The sequence below is a fragment of the Aspergillus heteromorphus genome, assembly GCF_003184545.1.
Source record: "Aspergillus heteromorphus CBS 117.55 chromosome Unknown BO70scaffold_11, whole genome shotgun sequence".
NCBI lineage: Eukaryota > Fungi > Ascomycota > Eurotiomycetes > Eurotiales > Aspergillaceae > Aspergillus > Aspergillus heteromorphus.
Window position 1 is genome coordinate 421432 of NW_020290416.1, and position 16004 is coordinate 437435.

Below are 16004 nucleotides of genomic sequence, written 5' to 3' on the forward strand. Positions count from 1 at the left end.
TTCATCAACGGAGCTGCTGTATGAACGACATTTTAAGATTCTGGCTTTGCGATGACAATAAACTCTGAAGAGGATCAACCTCTGAACAGGATCAACCGAGGCTATGAACTATGCCCCATCCAAGAACAGACACTCCTACTCTACACTGTGTTCTTTGATGATCTGTCTACTCTGTACGGAGCACAAACAAAGTGAACAGGCTATCACTCTCATCACCCACTAGCCGCCCATTGACCTAGGATTTCCATGTATAGTATTTTTTTGCGTGATTTCAGGCACGACGTCTTTGTGTGCTTATGCATGGTGGCACAGCATTCAAGCACCAACCACCCAACTATCAAACCACACAATAATAGCCATTCGCCGTTGGTGCAAAGGTCCCCTATATGCAAACCAATCAATAATATGAGCGGAAGTCCGTGCCAGCCGACATCAGGCTCAGAACCCTGTTCTCTAACTCACTAGTCTATATTTGAGCTGTTAAAGTGTCAGGGATTGATATTATCTTGGAGGGGAAATTCCCAAGCCCACAAAAGACTCGGACTTCCTCGGTGGATTGCTTTAGTTCATAATTGAATGAGAAAGTTTAGGTACGCCTTTTAAGTTTCTTTGCATTGCTTGACTGATCAAGTTATTAGTGAAGTTTAAATGTGTTTCTTTGAAAGAATTCTCTGTCTTCCTTTGTTAGAAAGCATAATCATGGTCCAAGCTCATGCTGTTGGAATGCTCTCCTTCCTCAGCACTAGCATCATGACCCAGTAGGCGCTACCGACCTTCTAACACTAGAAGTCTAGCCATCAAACACCCTTGCAACAAAGAAATCGAGTCGGTCAACAGTCTATGGTGTTCTCGCCGTTTGGCGATAATCTGACAGGTTGGTTGCTCCTGACTACACCCAGCGCTAACAGGAGAAACTATTCGCTAGACTGCGTGGAATGCTGTCACCTATATTGCGAGCAAACAGACTATCAGTTTTATCAAGCCGTCAATATGAATTTCATTAAGCAATGAACAGACTGCATGCCACTAAAAGACCATGTCAACAAGTACACAACCGTTGGGATGGCATCCGGACCTACCAGTCATCAGTGGGCCTAGAAGCAGCATGGGCTGTATGACTAGCAGCATCCCATACCTATCCAGTATAATCTCAGCATCAAAGCAGCTAAAAACCTAGGATAGCGACTCAAACCAACACCGACATACTCATCCAAAACGTCTCCTCCATCCGCACATCCATCCACCGCCTCTCCACGCCCAAGCAAACCCCCCCCAACCCCTCATCAGACTCGAGAATACTGTCAACATGACGTACCCAATCATTCCAACAAATATCCCAGTACGGAGTACCCTGCAGCCCCCTCCTGAATAGTCACAATGCCAGTTACCACCACATTTCCAACCCACACATGGACGTAGACAGGATCGCCATCTCGCCCAATGCCCCAGATGCCATTCCAGCCCTTATCGACCAAATTTCCTCTAGCAGGACCCTCTCCGCGGACGATCCCAAAGCAAGATTAAGGTTGCGGGATGCGGCGCGATCGCTGGCGAATGCGCTGGAGACGCCGCGGGACGCAATTGTGAGACATCGCTGGTCGGAGGTGAGTTCCTATCTGTAACTCCTGTTCTAGAGTCTTTTGTGAGGCTGTTTGGGACTTATGTGTGGTATTGGCAATAGGCTACGGGGTATGCTGCTATCCTGACTGCTATTGATTTGGGCCTATTTGGTGAGTTGGGCGTGGGGAAGTCGAGGTCTGTTGGGGAACTTGCGGTAGTTACGAAGAGTGATCCGGTGCTGTTGTGTGAGTCCTCGATATTCTTTTTGCATCTCTGTGATGCTGATATTCCTAGCGCGTATCTCGAAACACCTAGCCGCCATGGAAGTGATCACCGAAACAGGCCCGGATGAGTACACTGCGACAAACCTCTCCACGACACTCAGCGTGGGCCGATACGCAGATGCCTTCTCTCTCCTGTACGTAGTTCTATTATCCCACCCCATCCGACCCATCCAGTAGAAGACCAAGCACCCATCACATAACACCCCAGTTCCCACTGGTTTTTCCCAGCCATCTACGCCCTTCCCTCCTTCCTGCAAAAAGCCGGATACCGCAACCCCAGCGACATCACCAACTCCGCCTTCCAGCTAGGCCATCAAACCGAGGCGCATTTCTTCCAATGCGCCCAAAGGAGCCCCACTCTCAACAAGCAGTTCAACAACCACATGTCAGTCTACCATCAAGGACGCCCCAGCTGGATGGACCACGGCTTCTACCCCGTCGAGGAACGGCTGGTGAAAGGCGTCGATATCAGCACGGGGGACGTCTTCCTGGTTGATATCGGCGGTAGTACGGGACATGATCTCTGCGAGTTTCGGCCCAAGTGGCCGCATGTTCCCGGGTGTCTTGTCCTGCAGGATCTTCCGAAGGTTGTGGCGGCGGTGGAGAAACGTGATTTGCCTGAGTCGATTGAGGTTATGGCGCATGATTTCTTTATGGAGCAGCCGGTGCGAGGTATACATTTCTACTTACCCATTATCTGTCTCTGCTGAACGGTGAATCGGCTGATAATGCTTAGGAGCGCGTGCGTACTACATGCATTCCGTCCTGCATGACTGGCCCGACGACATGTGTCGGAAGATCCTTTCCAGGCTTCTTCCGGTCGTGAAACCCGGGTACAGCAAGGTGTTGATCAATGAGAATGTTGCGCCGAGTCGCGATGCGCATTATGAGACGACGAGTCTTGATATGAACATGCTGTCGATTTCATCTGGGGAGCGCACGGAGAGACACTGGACTGCTCGAGGAGTCGGGGTTGAGGATTGTTGGGATTTGGACCGCGTGGAAGGGCGTGGAGAGTTTGATTGAGTGTGAGTTGGCGGGGGTGGTGGTGGGAGGGTTCCCAAGAAATAGGGCTGGGAGGTGTTTTAGTTATTCTGTCGATGTTTTGTTAAGCATTTGTCAACCAACAGATTATCCAGTGGGATGTTGATAAGAGTGCATCCGGCCATCCAGTGAGAAGAGATGGATAGCGGGTTGATAAGGAACTGACGCCAAAGTGGGTCGCAGTGGATAGCAGCACGGAGGAGACACCGAGCATCGTCGTGCTAACTACACGCGAGCTCTGTAGAGCAGACGAAGACAGCTACTGCTGCTGGTGCTGCTGCTTGGACTGCCATTGGCAAGGAGCGGCTTCATCCACGGACACGACGTGCTTCTAGAAGGCGAGTCGAAGGCCTCGAAGGCCGATGGAACGATTCTCCGCACCCACGTGACTCCCCCAGACCCGCCAATCGCCGTGCCCCACCCGATCCCAGGCCCTCCGCCAATCACAGCCCGGCCGAGCCCAGCAATTCGCTTTCCCGCCTTTTCTGCTGCTGCTCCCACTTCGGCTCCCCTCCCTCTTCTTTCTTTCTTCTCTTCCTCGTGTTTGCTTTCTCTCGCATGTCCTTCATCTGCGGATCATGTCATGATCTAGCCTCATCTCCCTCCCCGCCTCTTATGTTGCTTCCAGGGCCTCTCCGATTATGATTGCTCGATTCACGAGTCTCCGGGCCCTGGTTCTGTGTCCATGCTTCTGCTATGTCCTCCGCAGCGCATAAGAGTCATCCACCCACAGGGAATGGTGTGACTAAGCGCAAGTCAGGTACGCAATGCAGCGTTGACAACCTTTGCAACCCTTGTATTCTATACGAACGCAGCATTCTGATCAATTTCCCCCCCCCCCCCCCCAGGCTCTGCGGCCTGCGTCCACTGCCACCGACGCAAAGTCCGATGTGATGCCCGCCTTGTCGGCCTCCCATGCTCCAATTGCCGCTCCGCGGGAAAGTCCGACTGCCGGATCCACGAGAAGAAGAAACGCCTGGCCGTGCGATCAATTCTCGATCCGGTTCCGATCCGCTGTCGTCCTCCTTCTGTCTCCGAACCTACACCTACCCCCAAGCCATTGTCTGCCGCTGCTACTACCCCGCCTAGCGCTTACACCTCCTCCTCCTCCGCCACCACCACATTCCGCAACATCCAGCCGGAAGTAACAACGCCAGTCGCAAACACCACCTCGAACATCCACGCCCTTCACCATACCCTTAATCATAATGTTAATCACCCTCCGCAACAACCCGCTGAAACCTCGGCATATACCCGCCCCACCGCTCCTGATGTCTCGAATGAGCAGGACTCGCACGCAGATCTGGATGAGAGATTGGTCAAACTCATCGATGAGGAGGAATCGGGCAGTCGGGAGATCCGGAGAGGCGTGCGAGCCATCTACGTGGGCCATGAGCTGTCCAACATGTCTTTCTTGATTCGCCAGCAGCGAGATAAGGACGACGACGTATATCATTTTGCGGGCAATGATATCCCCCGACGGCAGCTGAGGACGGGACACGACCAGCTTCTCATGGATGCGCTCACATTGCCCGAATCGGCTCTCGCGGATGAGCTAGTGCAGGCTTATTTCGACCATGTCAACCCCGGGTATCCCATTGTCGATGAGGACCTGTTCATGGCCCAGTACCGGAATCGGGACCCAGCGGATCCCCCGCCAATTCTGCTGCTCCAGGCCATTCTGCTCGTCGGAGCCCATGTAACCCATTCGAAGGCGGAGCGCGATGTGCTCAAGGAAATCTTCTTTCGTCGCGCGAAGTGGTTGTTTGACAGCCGCATCGAGCGGAACCGTGATATCCTGGTGCAGGCTGCCCTGCTTATGACCTGGCATTCGGATAGTGCGGACGATGATGTCGCGGCTAACGCGCATTACTGGGTGGGAGTAGCTGCTCGGATTGCTACGGGGCTTGGGATGCACCGCAATCCGGTGTCCAGTCGGTTTGTGCCCCGGGATCGGAGGATGTGGAGGAGGCTCTGGCATATTCTGGTCCAGTTCGATGTCATGGTTTCTCTGTCCTATGGTCGACCCCAGGCAATGTAAGCTATATCTCCTGCACGGACTCTTGAGATCTTTTCTGACATTTACATCCAGCAACCTCGAGGACTCGGACGTATCGGCCCTGACACTTTCCGATTTCGAGGGATGCGGAGATCGAGTGCAATCCGAATACTCGATCCATTTCTCGGAGCTCTCCGTCATGATCTCGTACATTATTCGAAGCCGCTTCGGATTACGGGTGAGCGCAGAACGCCGCAAGGCCGTCCTGCAAGAAGCCGACGAGGCCCTCGCCAATTGGTCCCTGAAGCTCCCGGACAAGCTTCGTCTGCGCGCCTCCGACATGGACCCGTGGTCCGCCATGCTGCATCTCACGTACAACAACTTCCTCATCCTCCTGCATCGCCCGCACCCCCGCGCCTCCGCCTACTCGGACGACTACGGGCCCCATGACGCCGAGATCTGCAGCGCAGCCGCGGGAGTCATCGCCTCCATCTTCGAAGAGCTCCGTTTGAACAATCGACTGAAATTCCTGTGGTACTCGGGCGTGCACACCCTCTTCACAGCCATGATCCAAGTCCGGGTCGAACTGCGCTTCTCCAACCCCGTTCTCGCCATCAACGCCCTCCGCCGCTTTGACTCGGCCTTCTACTCCCTCCGCGAACTCGCCGGCTTCTGGTCCCACGCCAACACTATCCTCCGTCTCTTCGAAGACTCCAAACGTCTCCAGGAAGATCTCCGAACAGCAACGAGCGACCGGTCCCGTCGCTTCAGCAATAACCCAATCCCCCACGACCAGTCCAAGAATACCCACCACAACCCCTCCATCTCTTCTTCTTCCTCTTCCTCTTCCGCCACGTCCAACTCGTCAATACCAACAAAACCAGCCACAACAACACCAACAGCCATCCCAATAGAAACCCCCCAAACTCAGTCTCAACCCCAACAACAGCAAGACCACACCCTCCCCTACGGCGTCCCCACCCCAGACTCTACCCATCACCTCCAAACCACATCAACAACCAGCCCCACCAAACCCACCCTCACCCCCACTCTCACTCACATACTCTCTCTCATTCCCATTCCCACTCCCACCAACATCCTCATTCTCACTCTCACTCCCACCCTCCCCCCAACCCCTCGACACCTGGATCCCCCCACCTCCCCTCCCCCTCTCAAGCATCAATACCACCCTCCCCACCCCCGTCGTCGACACCAACGCCGTGGCAGACACCAACACCGACGCCGACGCCATCGACGCCCCCCGCGAATCCCTCGACTGGCGACAACTCTTCTCCTTCACGGACCTCGATCAGCCCGTTCTTCCCATGGCTATGGAGGGTCTGCCGGAGTTGGAGGACGAGTGGCGCCAGATTTATTGGCAGGAGACCCCCATGTCGGATTTATTGTTGGATGGGGGTTGGATGCATGGGTGATTACTAAGTATTATATGCCAATGGATTGTGTGGCATGGGTGGGTGTGTGTGCTATGCTGTGCTGCTGATTAGCGATATGTTTGTGTTGTGTTTTGTTCTGTTTTAACTTGTCTTGTCTTGTCTTGTCTGTGCTCATGCTTGTGTCTTGTCTTGTCTTGTCTTGTCTTGTTTTGTCTATATCTGTGCCTGTTTTGCCTACTGTTGATGTTGATGTTGATGTTGATGTTGATGTTGATATTGATATAGCCAGCCGGGTAGATTGATTGAGTGAGTGAGTGAGTGAGTGAGTGAGTGACTGGCATTGCAGTTGCAGTTGCAGTTGCAGTTGATGAGATGATCATGATAATGAACCGAATTTTATTTTAAATTGACCAACGAACGGACAACGAAGTCCTATTTCTTAGCTCTATTTGCCTGCCTGCCTGCAAGAAGTCCCGGTGCCGTGCCCTGTCCTTTGGACAGTACTCCATACGTTGCAGCAAGACTAACACAACACAACACAACAAAATCAGACAGAAGAAAATAGGATAGGATAGGATAGGATAGGATAGGACAGGGCAAGATAAGATAAGATAGGAAGGAAGAGAGACGATCATAGATAGGTAGTAGGTAGGTAGGTAGGTCAGTAGATAGATACTCAGTCGACTGAGACAAAAAATAATTACATAAGAATGGCCTCCAGCTTGCTAACAGAACAGAGCCAACCTCCCTCCTTTCCTTCCTTCCTTCATCTCCCGAGAATAAACGCGCAAGTTAACAAAACGAAACAAAAAATGAGAAAAAAAAAAATAAGACAGATTGTGCCATCAGCATAGAGGATATATTGAGTTGAATTGAATTGAATGGAAACGAACCCTCACGTAGCTTGATGAAAGCTGCAAGAGGAGATCGGCCGGAGGATAGATGAATCATCAGATCAGATCATCATCATCATCCGACAATGAAAGAAAGAATGAGATAAAAGTAAACAGATAGATAAGATAGATAAGAAATACTGAGCCCGGGTTCCGTTATTCCTGTCGCGTTGATTTGTTCGTATTCGTTCCGTTAAATATCCCGTAAGTAACCTACTTTAGGATTGCTGTACAGGGAGTCACATCCGGATAGGTTCGCTCGCAGCGAGGCTGCGATTCCAGGCTCTTGTTCCTGGAAACAAGCTGCATCCAGCCTCTGTCAGGATGAGGTGAGGGTCAAGTCGCTGCCGGAACTCCGAAGACTCCAAGTTGGGATGGTCGTTGAGTCGGTCCATTGGATGGGTTCCCCGCACAATAGCATACTTAATAGGATTCACCACCGGTGCCGTTGTGAGGCTGGCCGACCATCGGGGGGTAGCCATAGGCCGCGGTGTCTTGGTCAGAGGGGTCCAAGCTTGGGTTCATGATGCTGTTGGTGCCATCGGCAGCATCAGGGAAGGCCCCCGGAGCACCTGGACGGCCGCCTGGGGCCCCGGGCCCTCCTACGGGCCCGCCAGCGCCGTACCCACTGCTCGAGGGGCGGTTCTGGTGCTCTCCCCTTGCGGACTGGGTCTAGACACATCAGTCAGCGCCTGGCACTTGATGAAACACACCGTCCCCCGCGGTGGCAAAGGAAAGATGCTTGGGGATGTTGCACAGGTCTCACCTCGCGATACTTGGATAGGTAAATTTTCAGGGCTTCCGCATAGTTTTCAAACCCGAGTGAGGTCATGGCGAACAGGATGTCCTCCCCATTGACCGTTTTGCGCTTTTCCTGCTGACATTTCTCGGACGCTACGGAGAAAAGACAAGAGCCCATCAGTAAACGGGCCTGTGGCAAGACGTGCGGTCACACTAACCTTCACTAGTGATGAACGAGATAAATTCGCTCACACATTCCTGCATGCACTCTTTGGCCTCTTTTGCGATCTTTGCGTTCTCGGGCAATGCCAGCTTCATAATGCGAGCCACTTTGCCAACATCAGTATATAGATATCAAGAGCAACGGAATGCGAACGAGAAGTGCGGGTAAGGTAGGTAAAGCAAAGACATGTCCATCGCCCAAGATAGTTGATAACATGGACGCGATAATGTACGCGACGAAACGAGAGCAAGCATGTAAATCACAGACGAATGAGAAAAAAGGACCAGAACAAGCTGTGCCCCGGTTCCAAGAAGCCAAATGACGATAAAATAATATCAGAGGCCCCGGGCGGCCGAGTAGGGCAACGGCGGTTGACCAGCAGATAAAACGTAAGGTACGCACAAATCAGGAAAAAAGACGAGCTGCAAGGGAACGCAACTAACCATTTGCAATTGGTAGCCATCTGTCCTGCTCCTTCACCTCGAACTCTCCCTGACCCTGCGCCTGAGTGTCTTGTTGTTCCTTGTCCATTTGATCCTGGTCGTCATTCGACTGAACTTCGGGTTCCACCTCCGGTTCCTTCGAGGGAGAGGTCGACGACATGTTTTTTAGCTGTCGAGGAACGTGCAGAGATACTGGATTTAGAACGGAGCGCCTGTCTCTAACTGCTCTGCTGGCAAACCACGTCAGCGCTGCGTGCAGCACGCGGCGGATTCTCGATCTGGGACGCTAGAATACAGCCGCGCCAAGGACAATGAGGTGCGTCTGGCTGGGCAGCGATTCGCTTCACGACAGCCTGAACGGGGAAGGAGGACCGTGGCTGCGCGTGTGGGGGATTGGCAATGCTTCTGCGATAGTAGTCCTGCCTTAGCGCTGGGAGCAAGGGCCGGCGGGGTCTATTATTCGACGAGGAGGTTGGAGGGCGCGCCCGGCAGGGGATTCTGTTTGTTATTGTTCTAAGGTATTTAATAAATTGGGTTCCTTTTTTTTTTGTTTCTGCTTCCTTTCTTTCTTTTCTTTGTCCACAATCGGTAGATCTGATTTGGTGATGAGGAAGGGAATACCGCGCCAAAAATCAGGAAACTCTTTTCCCCCCTGGGAGTTAGGAGACAGACGGGACTGCAGGAAGTTGGTAACGTCAGCAAGCTATGCGCACTTGACAGTTCCCAACGCGGCAGATCTGGGACAGTGTCGGGGCGGGATGTGACGCGGGTAATGCAACACGGAAGTAACCGTGGGTCAGGAATGGCAGTGGCACGTTGCGCAGCTGGGAAACTGGGAACTGGAAACAGAAAACCAACAGGAAAACGGAGAGGGGACGACCAGGCGATTGGACTAAAATCCGGAGGTCCGCGACGCTGGGGATGGATGGGGCGTGTGGAATAATTGGCTTACCGTCCAGTAGAGAACAGGCCACGGGCGTAGGGCAGGTATTACTGGGGACGGCCGCGATGCGCGCAGCAGTCAATTGGCGAACCAGAAGTCCCTGGTCGCGAATAAGTGCCCCGGACGCCAATGAGATCGGACGGGCCCTGGAGATCGGGGTGATATCGGGATGTCGTGGGGTTTTGGATAAGAATGGAGTGGTTTGCAATAGAAGTGGATCTTGCCAGTGAGATGGAGGGGAGGAGAGGAAGAGGGAGAGACTTGGGGAGAGAAGAAGAGGAAGAGAGAACACACGAGAACGCGCGCCGGAGGCCACCACCGTGGATGGCCTCAGGACCCCCATTACGCCCGTCGGACGCCGTATTACGTGGGGCCTTGCTCCTTCGGGAAGCTTCCTTCCCTCCGATGGCGGGCGGCGGAGATGAGGGGTGTATCAGTACGGTATCCCACGTGATGCATCGTCATCGTCATGATCGCATACAATGCCTACAGATGGGACTGACTGGATCTTCTACTAACGCTCTACCAATGCTTCCCAAATCTCCCTGGGATCTATAAGTCTGATCACAACATCAAACACAGTTCAGTTCCCTCCGAGACCTTTCGCATCAGCGCATCGAGGACGGCAGTGAGAGAGCTATGACCCCCACATCTTGTGTACAAAGTACCAAGTACATCCCGTCAGCCTGGTTCTTGGAGCATGATCCCAGTGGAGCTACTTCCATCTTCCATCCTGGACCTGGACCTGGGCCTGAACCACGACAGGGCCAGAGACATGGATAGCCAAGCTGACTATGCATCTGTGCATTGTCAAATGCACCGACTCAACCCCATGTCACTCACGCACTCACGCACTCACCCCTTCCGATCCCTCACGAAGTACGGAGTAAAAGTGAGGGAAACAAAGAGCATGACATTTCAGGCATCAATCGGAATCAGATCCTGGTCTAGCTGGGTAATAAACAATCAAACAAAGCCGTGAAAATAAAACAACATGGACCTGCCCGAGACCAGCATCCCGCTTCAGGGTTGGCATCAGGCAATCCTGCAAGGTGTGGAACCCTCTGGGGCCCAATGTTCGTAGGTGGTGGGTGGTGTGGATGAAGGCATCCACCGGGGTAGGATGGATTATCAATGACACGACTAGGGAGGGGGTGTTTGTTTGTACCCAACACTGAACAACACCCAGGGTCGCTTGGCTATAAAGCTACTAGATACCTACCGGACACCAAAGTCTATGGTAAGTAACTCATACGGGCCCTGTTCACCAAGCCTCGGGCTGGGATGTGATGGGATCACCATGAACCGTCACTATCACATATCTACAGATGAACTAGGGCCAACATGAAGCAGCCAGTCAGATGGCCCCGCGGGCGTTCTCGTGCCTGGACAGAGTGACCACTATCAGATCGGCCCAGCGCGATGTACCGATTCTCTAACCAGCCTCAATCCGGCCGGCTGCAGCCAAGTACCACATCCTTCGCAGCTTAGACGCCTTGTCCCACTGGGCCAACTCACCCGAGCCACACCTTTCCCCCCGGTGCATAAGCGCCTCAAGGGAATTGGTTAATATACGCGCTCTGAAACAAAGAGCGAAACGCAGGGCAATAAAAGGCAGAGGAAACAAAAGGAAGACACTCAGCATTGGGTAAGCAACAAGGTTTGATATCTTTATACATATTAACTTTGCGGCAAACATTTGGTCTCAGGTCAGGTTCAACGTCCGTCTGCCCCTCCCAATCCTGGCTGATGGCCTGATGCGAGCGATATCTTCCTCGACCCAGAACTGGCCATTAGGCACGAGTGCATCCGAGGCCGCAGCAGTCAGTGGCAGAGCGCCTCTCCTTGTTCACTTGCCTCACAATTCTATGTATATCGATGACGTGTGGAACTTCCACCTTCCCCCGTCCCCGTCCCTGTCCCACAGAGTGTCCCAGCTTCGAGTACAGACGTAGCCACAACCTTGGTGACTTGGAAAATGCAAGGCATCGCTGAAGGACAAACAAAGGCCCGTGATCAGTTTTCCAGACTCCCGTTAACGCCGCTCTTGTTTCCCTCCTATCTCCGAAACTTTTCCCCTGTGTGACACTGCAGAAAGAAGAGGGAAAGCAGGGGGGCCTGCTAGCACGATGGAGATAGATGCGGTCCGCTTAAGGCTGCACAACCTGGATGTTGTTCTTCTTCTGCAAGGAGGAAGATGATGTTTGTTAGAACTCTTGTTTGTCCTCTCGTATACGTAGCCGCAAGATCGGGCCAGCTCACCTTCCAGTTGTCCATGTCCGCCTGCTTGGACTTGTACTGTTTCAGGAGCTCTTCCAGCACCTGCTTCAGCCCATCCGAGTTGGTCTTGAGAGACGGGAGGACGTCCTGCACCGTCCGCTCAACCAGCACACCGTTCACCATCCGAAAGCATTTCCGGTCGTTGGGGAGCGGATCGAGGGTCTCGATGACAAGCCTAGCACGGGGTATCCGCGTCAGCGATATCTCCAGCGGATTCCGCATGAGACTGGGACAGTGTAAGAAATGCGTGCGTCGATGAGCAACTCACTTGTGTTCCTCTGCCTCTTGCTCGATGTCACCAATCTTCTGCGCCAGCTGTTGCAGGGTGTTTTTGTAGTTTGTGTATTGGAGCTGGAGCTCTGGTCGAAATTAGCTTCAAATCGGGGAATTCTTCAAGATGGCATGAAAGCTCAGAAAGCCAGGAGACATACCCTGCTGCCGCTTGGGGTTGACTTGCGCTTGGCTGGCCATGATGTCGGGGGTTCTCTGGACTGCGCAGTTGCAAAGCCGGGAGTTGCGATGCGGGGCGCTGCTCGATATCGGCGGCGGTTTGCGGCGTTGCTCTACACTAAAAGTAAGCAAGTAGCTGTGTAGTGCCACCGACCCTCAGCCATGCACCGCACAACACCCACAGCACTATCGAATTATTTCGCTTGAGCTACAGGGAGAGACCAATGAATCAGTCGAGAATTCCCACCGAAACACCCCGTCATCCTGCGCCAGCACTGGTTGCAGCAGCAGATGTCACACGTGACTAAGCAGGGTGTTTGCATCCTTTGCAGTGTCCGATAGTCGTCGACTCGGCTTCTGGACGGACAATTACATCTTCTCCGACCCATCGTCGAGCAGACAGCTGTGGCCGTTCTGCGGCAGAGTAACACCCGGTCGCTCTGTTCCTGTTTCCTGCATTCGGGATAAAGCTGCCTCGCACTTCAATCATGGCTTCCAACGAGATGCCCCCAGCCAAAAGGCTGAAAAGCTCCAACCTGCCGCCACACTTGCGCGATGCGAAGCGCAAGGACATCGACAACTGGGAGACGAACCGTATGCTGACGTCCGGAGTCGCCCAACGCCGCGATTTCGATGACGACTTCACGCCCGAGGACGAGGAAGGAACGCGAGTCCATCTGCTGGTCCACGACTTACGCCCGCCCTTCCTCGATGGCCGCACGATTTTCACCAAGCAGCTCGAGCCCATCTCGGCTGTCCGGGACCCGCAGAGTGATATGGCCGTGTTCAGTCGCAAGGGAAGCAAGGTTGTGCGGGAGCGACGTCAGCAGCGAGAGCGCCAGAAGCAAGCCCAGGAGGCGACAACAATGGCGGGCACAGCGCTGGGGAACCTGATGGGCGTGAAAGAGGACGAGGGAGACAGCGCCGTCGCCGTGCCGGTCGAGGAGGCCTACAAGAGCGGGAACAAGTTTGCCCGGCATTTGAAGAAGGATGAGGGTGGTCAGAGCTCCTTCAGCAAGAGCAAAACCCTGCGCGAGCAGAGGGAGTTCCTGCCCGCTTTCGCCGTGAGAGAGGATCTGCTACGAGTTATACGGGATAACCAGGTGGTGGTGGTGGTCGGAGAAACAGGCTCCGGAAAGACAACCCAGTTGACGCAGTTCCTGCACGAGGACGGCTATTCGAAATATGGCATGATCGGATGTACGCAGCCTCGTCGAGTGGCAGCCATGAGTGTTGCCAAGCGTGTGAGTGAGGAGATGGAGGTCGACCTGGGCGACGAGGTCGGGTACGCGATTCGGTTCGAAGACTGCACGGGTCCCAAGACGGTTATAAAGTACATGACCGACGGTGTGCTCCTGCGAGAGTCTTTAGTCTTGCAGGACCTCGACAAATACTCTTGCATTATCATGGACGAGGCGCACGAGAGAGCCTTGAACACGGATGTGCTCATGGGGCTTCTCAAGAAGGTGCTGGCTCGCCGCAGGGATCTGAAACTCATCGTCACATCCGCAACGATGAACGCGGAGCGCTTTTCCAGGTTCTACGGCGGTGCCCCGGAGTTTATCATCCCCGGAAGAACGTTCCCTGTCGATGTCCACTTCTCGCGAACCCCGTGCGAAGATTACGTCGACAGCGCGGTCAAGCAGGTCTTGGCCATCCATGTGTCACAGGGGCCTGGTGACATCCTTGTGTTCATGACCGGACAGGAAGATATCGAGGCGACCTGCGACCTGGTCGACGAGCGGTTAAAGCTACTGAACGACCCGCCGAGGCTGAGCATATTGCCTATATACAGTCAGATGCCAGCGGAGCAACAAGCGAAGATCTTCGAACGGGCTGAGTCCGGCGTCCGAAAGGTCATTGTCGCTACTAACATTGCCGAGACAAGTCTGACAGTCGATGGAATCATGTTCGTCGTGGATTCCGGCTACTCCAAGCTGAAGGTATACAACCCGAAGATGGGCATGGACACGCTACAGATCACGCCAATCTCGCAAGCCAACGCCAACCAGCGTTCCGGACGAGCAGGACGGACAGGGCCTGGCAAAGCATACCGTCTCTTCACCGAAGTGGCCTACAGGAACGAGCTATACATCCAAACAATCCCGGAAATCCAGCGAACCAGTCTCTCCAACACCGTCCTCCTCCTCAAGTCCCTTGGAGTCAAAGACCTCCTCGACTTCGACTTCATGGACCCCCCACCCCAGGAAACAATCTCCACCTCCCTCTTCGAACTCTGGTCACTCGGCGCCTTGGACAACCTCGGCGACCTCACGCCCCTAGGACGCAGCATGACCCCCTTCCCAATGGATCCTCCGCTCGCCAAACTCCTCATCACCGCCTCCGAGACCTACGAATGCAGCGAGGAGATGCTCACCATCGTATCCATGCTCTCTGTACCCAGCGTCTTCTACCGCCCCAAAGAGCGCCAGGAGGAATCCGACTCCGCACGCGAGAAATTCTTCGTCCCCGAATCCGACCACCTCACGCTCCTCCACGTCTACACCCAGTGGAAATCCAACGGATACTCCGATGGCTGGTGCACCCGACACTTCCTGCACGCCAAAGCCCTGCGGCGCGCCCGCGAAGTCCGAGACCAGCTGCACGACATCATGACCGTGCAGAAGATGCGTCTCGTCAGCTGCGGCACCGACTGGGACGTCATCCGCAAATGCATCTGCTCCGGCTTCTACCACCAGGCCGCCCGCGTCAAGGGTATCGGCGAGTTTCTCAACCTCCGCACCAGCGTCAGCATGCAGCTCCATCCGACCAGCGCGCTGTACGGCCTGGGCTACGTGCCGGAGTATGTTGTCTACCATGAACTCATTCTCACTAGCAAGGAGTATATGTCCACCGTAACTGCTGTCGATCCACACGTAAGTCTCTCCTCCATCCACCTCTCTAACCCCCCAATATCCCTCCCTCCCTACAATCCAGCCCCCCCCCCACCAATTAACCAATAAACTAACCAATAATTAGTGGCTCGCCGAACTCGGTGGCGTCTTCTACTCCGTGAAAGAAAAAGGGTACTCGCAGCGTGAGCGCCGCATCACGGAACAGGAATTCAACCGACGGGTGGAAATCGAGACGCAGATGGCGGCGGACCGCCAGCGCGCGGCGACCGAGAAGCAGCGCGAGGAGGAGCGCAATGATCCCTCGCGCCGACGGAAGGAGATCGAGGTGGGGGGGGCTTCGGCTGTGAGGAGACCGGTTGTGGTGCCGAGGCGTGTGGGGGGGTGTCGGCGAGTAGTGGGAGTGCGCGGAATGGTGTTGTGAATGGTGGTGGGCGTGGTGGGAGTATTGGTGGTGGGAGAGGAGGAGGAGGAGGAGGGAGTGTGGTAAAGAAGCCCCTGGTTAAGAGGAAGCCTGGTCGGGCTTTTTGAATGGAATGGACAGTGATGTACATCTTATATCATGTCGTGTATAGGTGCCATAGATGCTAGAATATACCCAAACATACTTATACACATACACATACACATATCCATAGTACTACTTATACACCTCCCCAACTACAAGCGCATATACTCAAATCAAACACGCTCACCTACAACATGCTTACCTATCTTACCCCCTGCCCCTTACAAGCCCTTCTTCCCCTTACTCATACCCTAACATCTACCCTACCCTACTAGTACCTACCGTCTATCCTACTGCCTACGACACAGTCCCTCCCCCACCCATATAATCCACAGCCAACACGCAGTCACAATTATCATGCTCCTACATGCTCCTGCATAGGTACTCCAG

General features: G+C 54.0%; 5 protein-coding genes across 5 annotated transcripts; 2 read left to right on the forward strand and 3 right to left on the reverse strand.

Annotated features, from left to right (window-relative positions):
• The first annotated feature begins 1283 nt into the window (after positions 1–1283).
• On the forward strand, positions 1284–3194 carry BO70DRAFT_387103 (S-adenosyl-L-methionine-dependent methyltransferase). Its single transcript, XM_025545879.1, has 6 exons — positions 1284–1604; positions 1682–1805; positions 1855–1978; positions 2053–2516; positions 2581–2816; positions 2975–3194. Exons 1-6 carry the CDS (start codon positions 1410–1412, stop codon positions 3032–3034), a joined length of 1203 nt encoding a protein of 400 aa, XP_025399667.1. The 5' UTR covers positions 1284–1409; the 3' UTR covers positions 3035–3194.
• A 257-nt stretch (positions 3195–3451) lies between these two features.
• BO70DRAFT_387104 (acetamidase regulatory protein) lies at positions 3452–6690 on the forward strand. Its single transcript, XM_025545880.1, has 4 exons — positions 3452–3648; positions 3737–4925; positions 4981–5817; positions 6065–6690. The coding sequence occupies exons 1-4, from the start codon at positions 3585–3587 to the stop codon at positions 6318–6320; spliced, it is 2346 nt and encodes a 781-aa protein (XP_025399668.1). The 5' UTR covers positions 3452–3584; the 3' UTR covers positions 6321–6690.
• Positions 6691–7256: 566 nt separating this feature from the next.
• BO70DRAFT_32662 (nuclear transcription factor Y subunit beta) lies at positions 7257–9008 on the reverse strand. Its single transcript, XM_025540667.1, has 4 exons — positions 8582–9008; positions 8134–8244; positions 7941–8068; positions 7257–7846 (listed from the first exon to the last, which is right to left on the reverse strand). Exons 1-4 carry the CDS (start codon positions 8739–8741, stop codon positions 7598–7600), a joined length of 648 nt encoding a protein of 215 aa, XP_025399669.1. The 5' UTR covers positions 8742–9008; the 3' UTR covers positions 7257–7597.
• Positions 8931–10021, reverse strand: BO70DRAFT_32649 (uncharacterized protein). The gene has a single exon (XM_025540665.1). It carries the CDS (start codon positions 9865–9867, stop codon positions 9277–9279), a length of 591 nt encoding a protein of 196 aa, XP_025399670.1. The 5' UTR covers positions 9868–10021; the 3' UTR covers positions 8931–9276.
• Positions 10022–11674: 1653 nt separating this feature from the next.
• Positions 11675–12275, reverse strand: BO70DRAFT_370947 (putative prefoldin subunit 2; the record flags this gene model as incomplete). The annotated part of the gene is made up of 4 exons (XM_025544772.1): positions 11675–11707; positions 11787–11979; positions 12073–12163; positions 12236–12275. The coding sequence occupies 4 exons, from the start codon at positions 12273–12275 to the stop codon at positions 11675–11677; spliced, it is 357 nt and encodes a 118-aa protein (XP_025399671.1).
• Positions 12276–16004: the final 3729 nt, after the last annotated feature.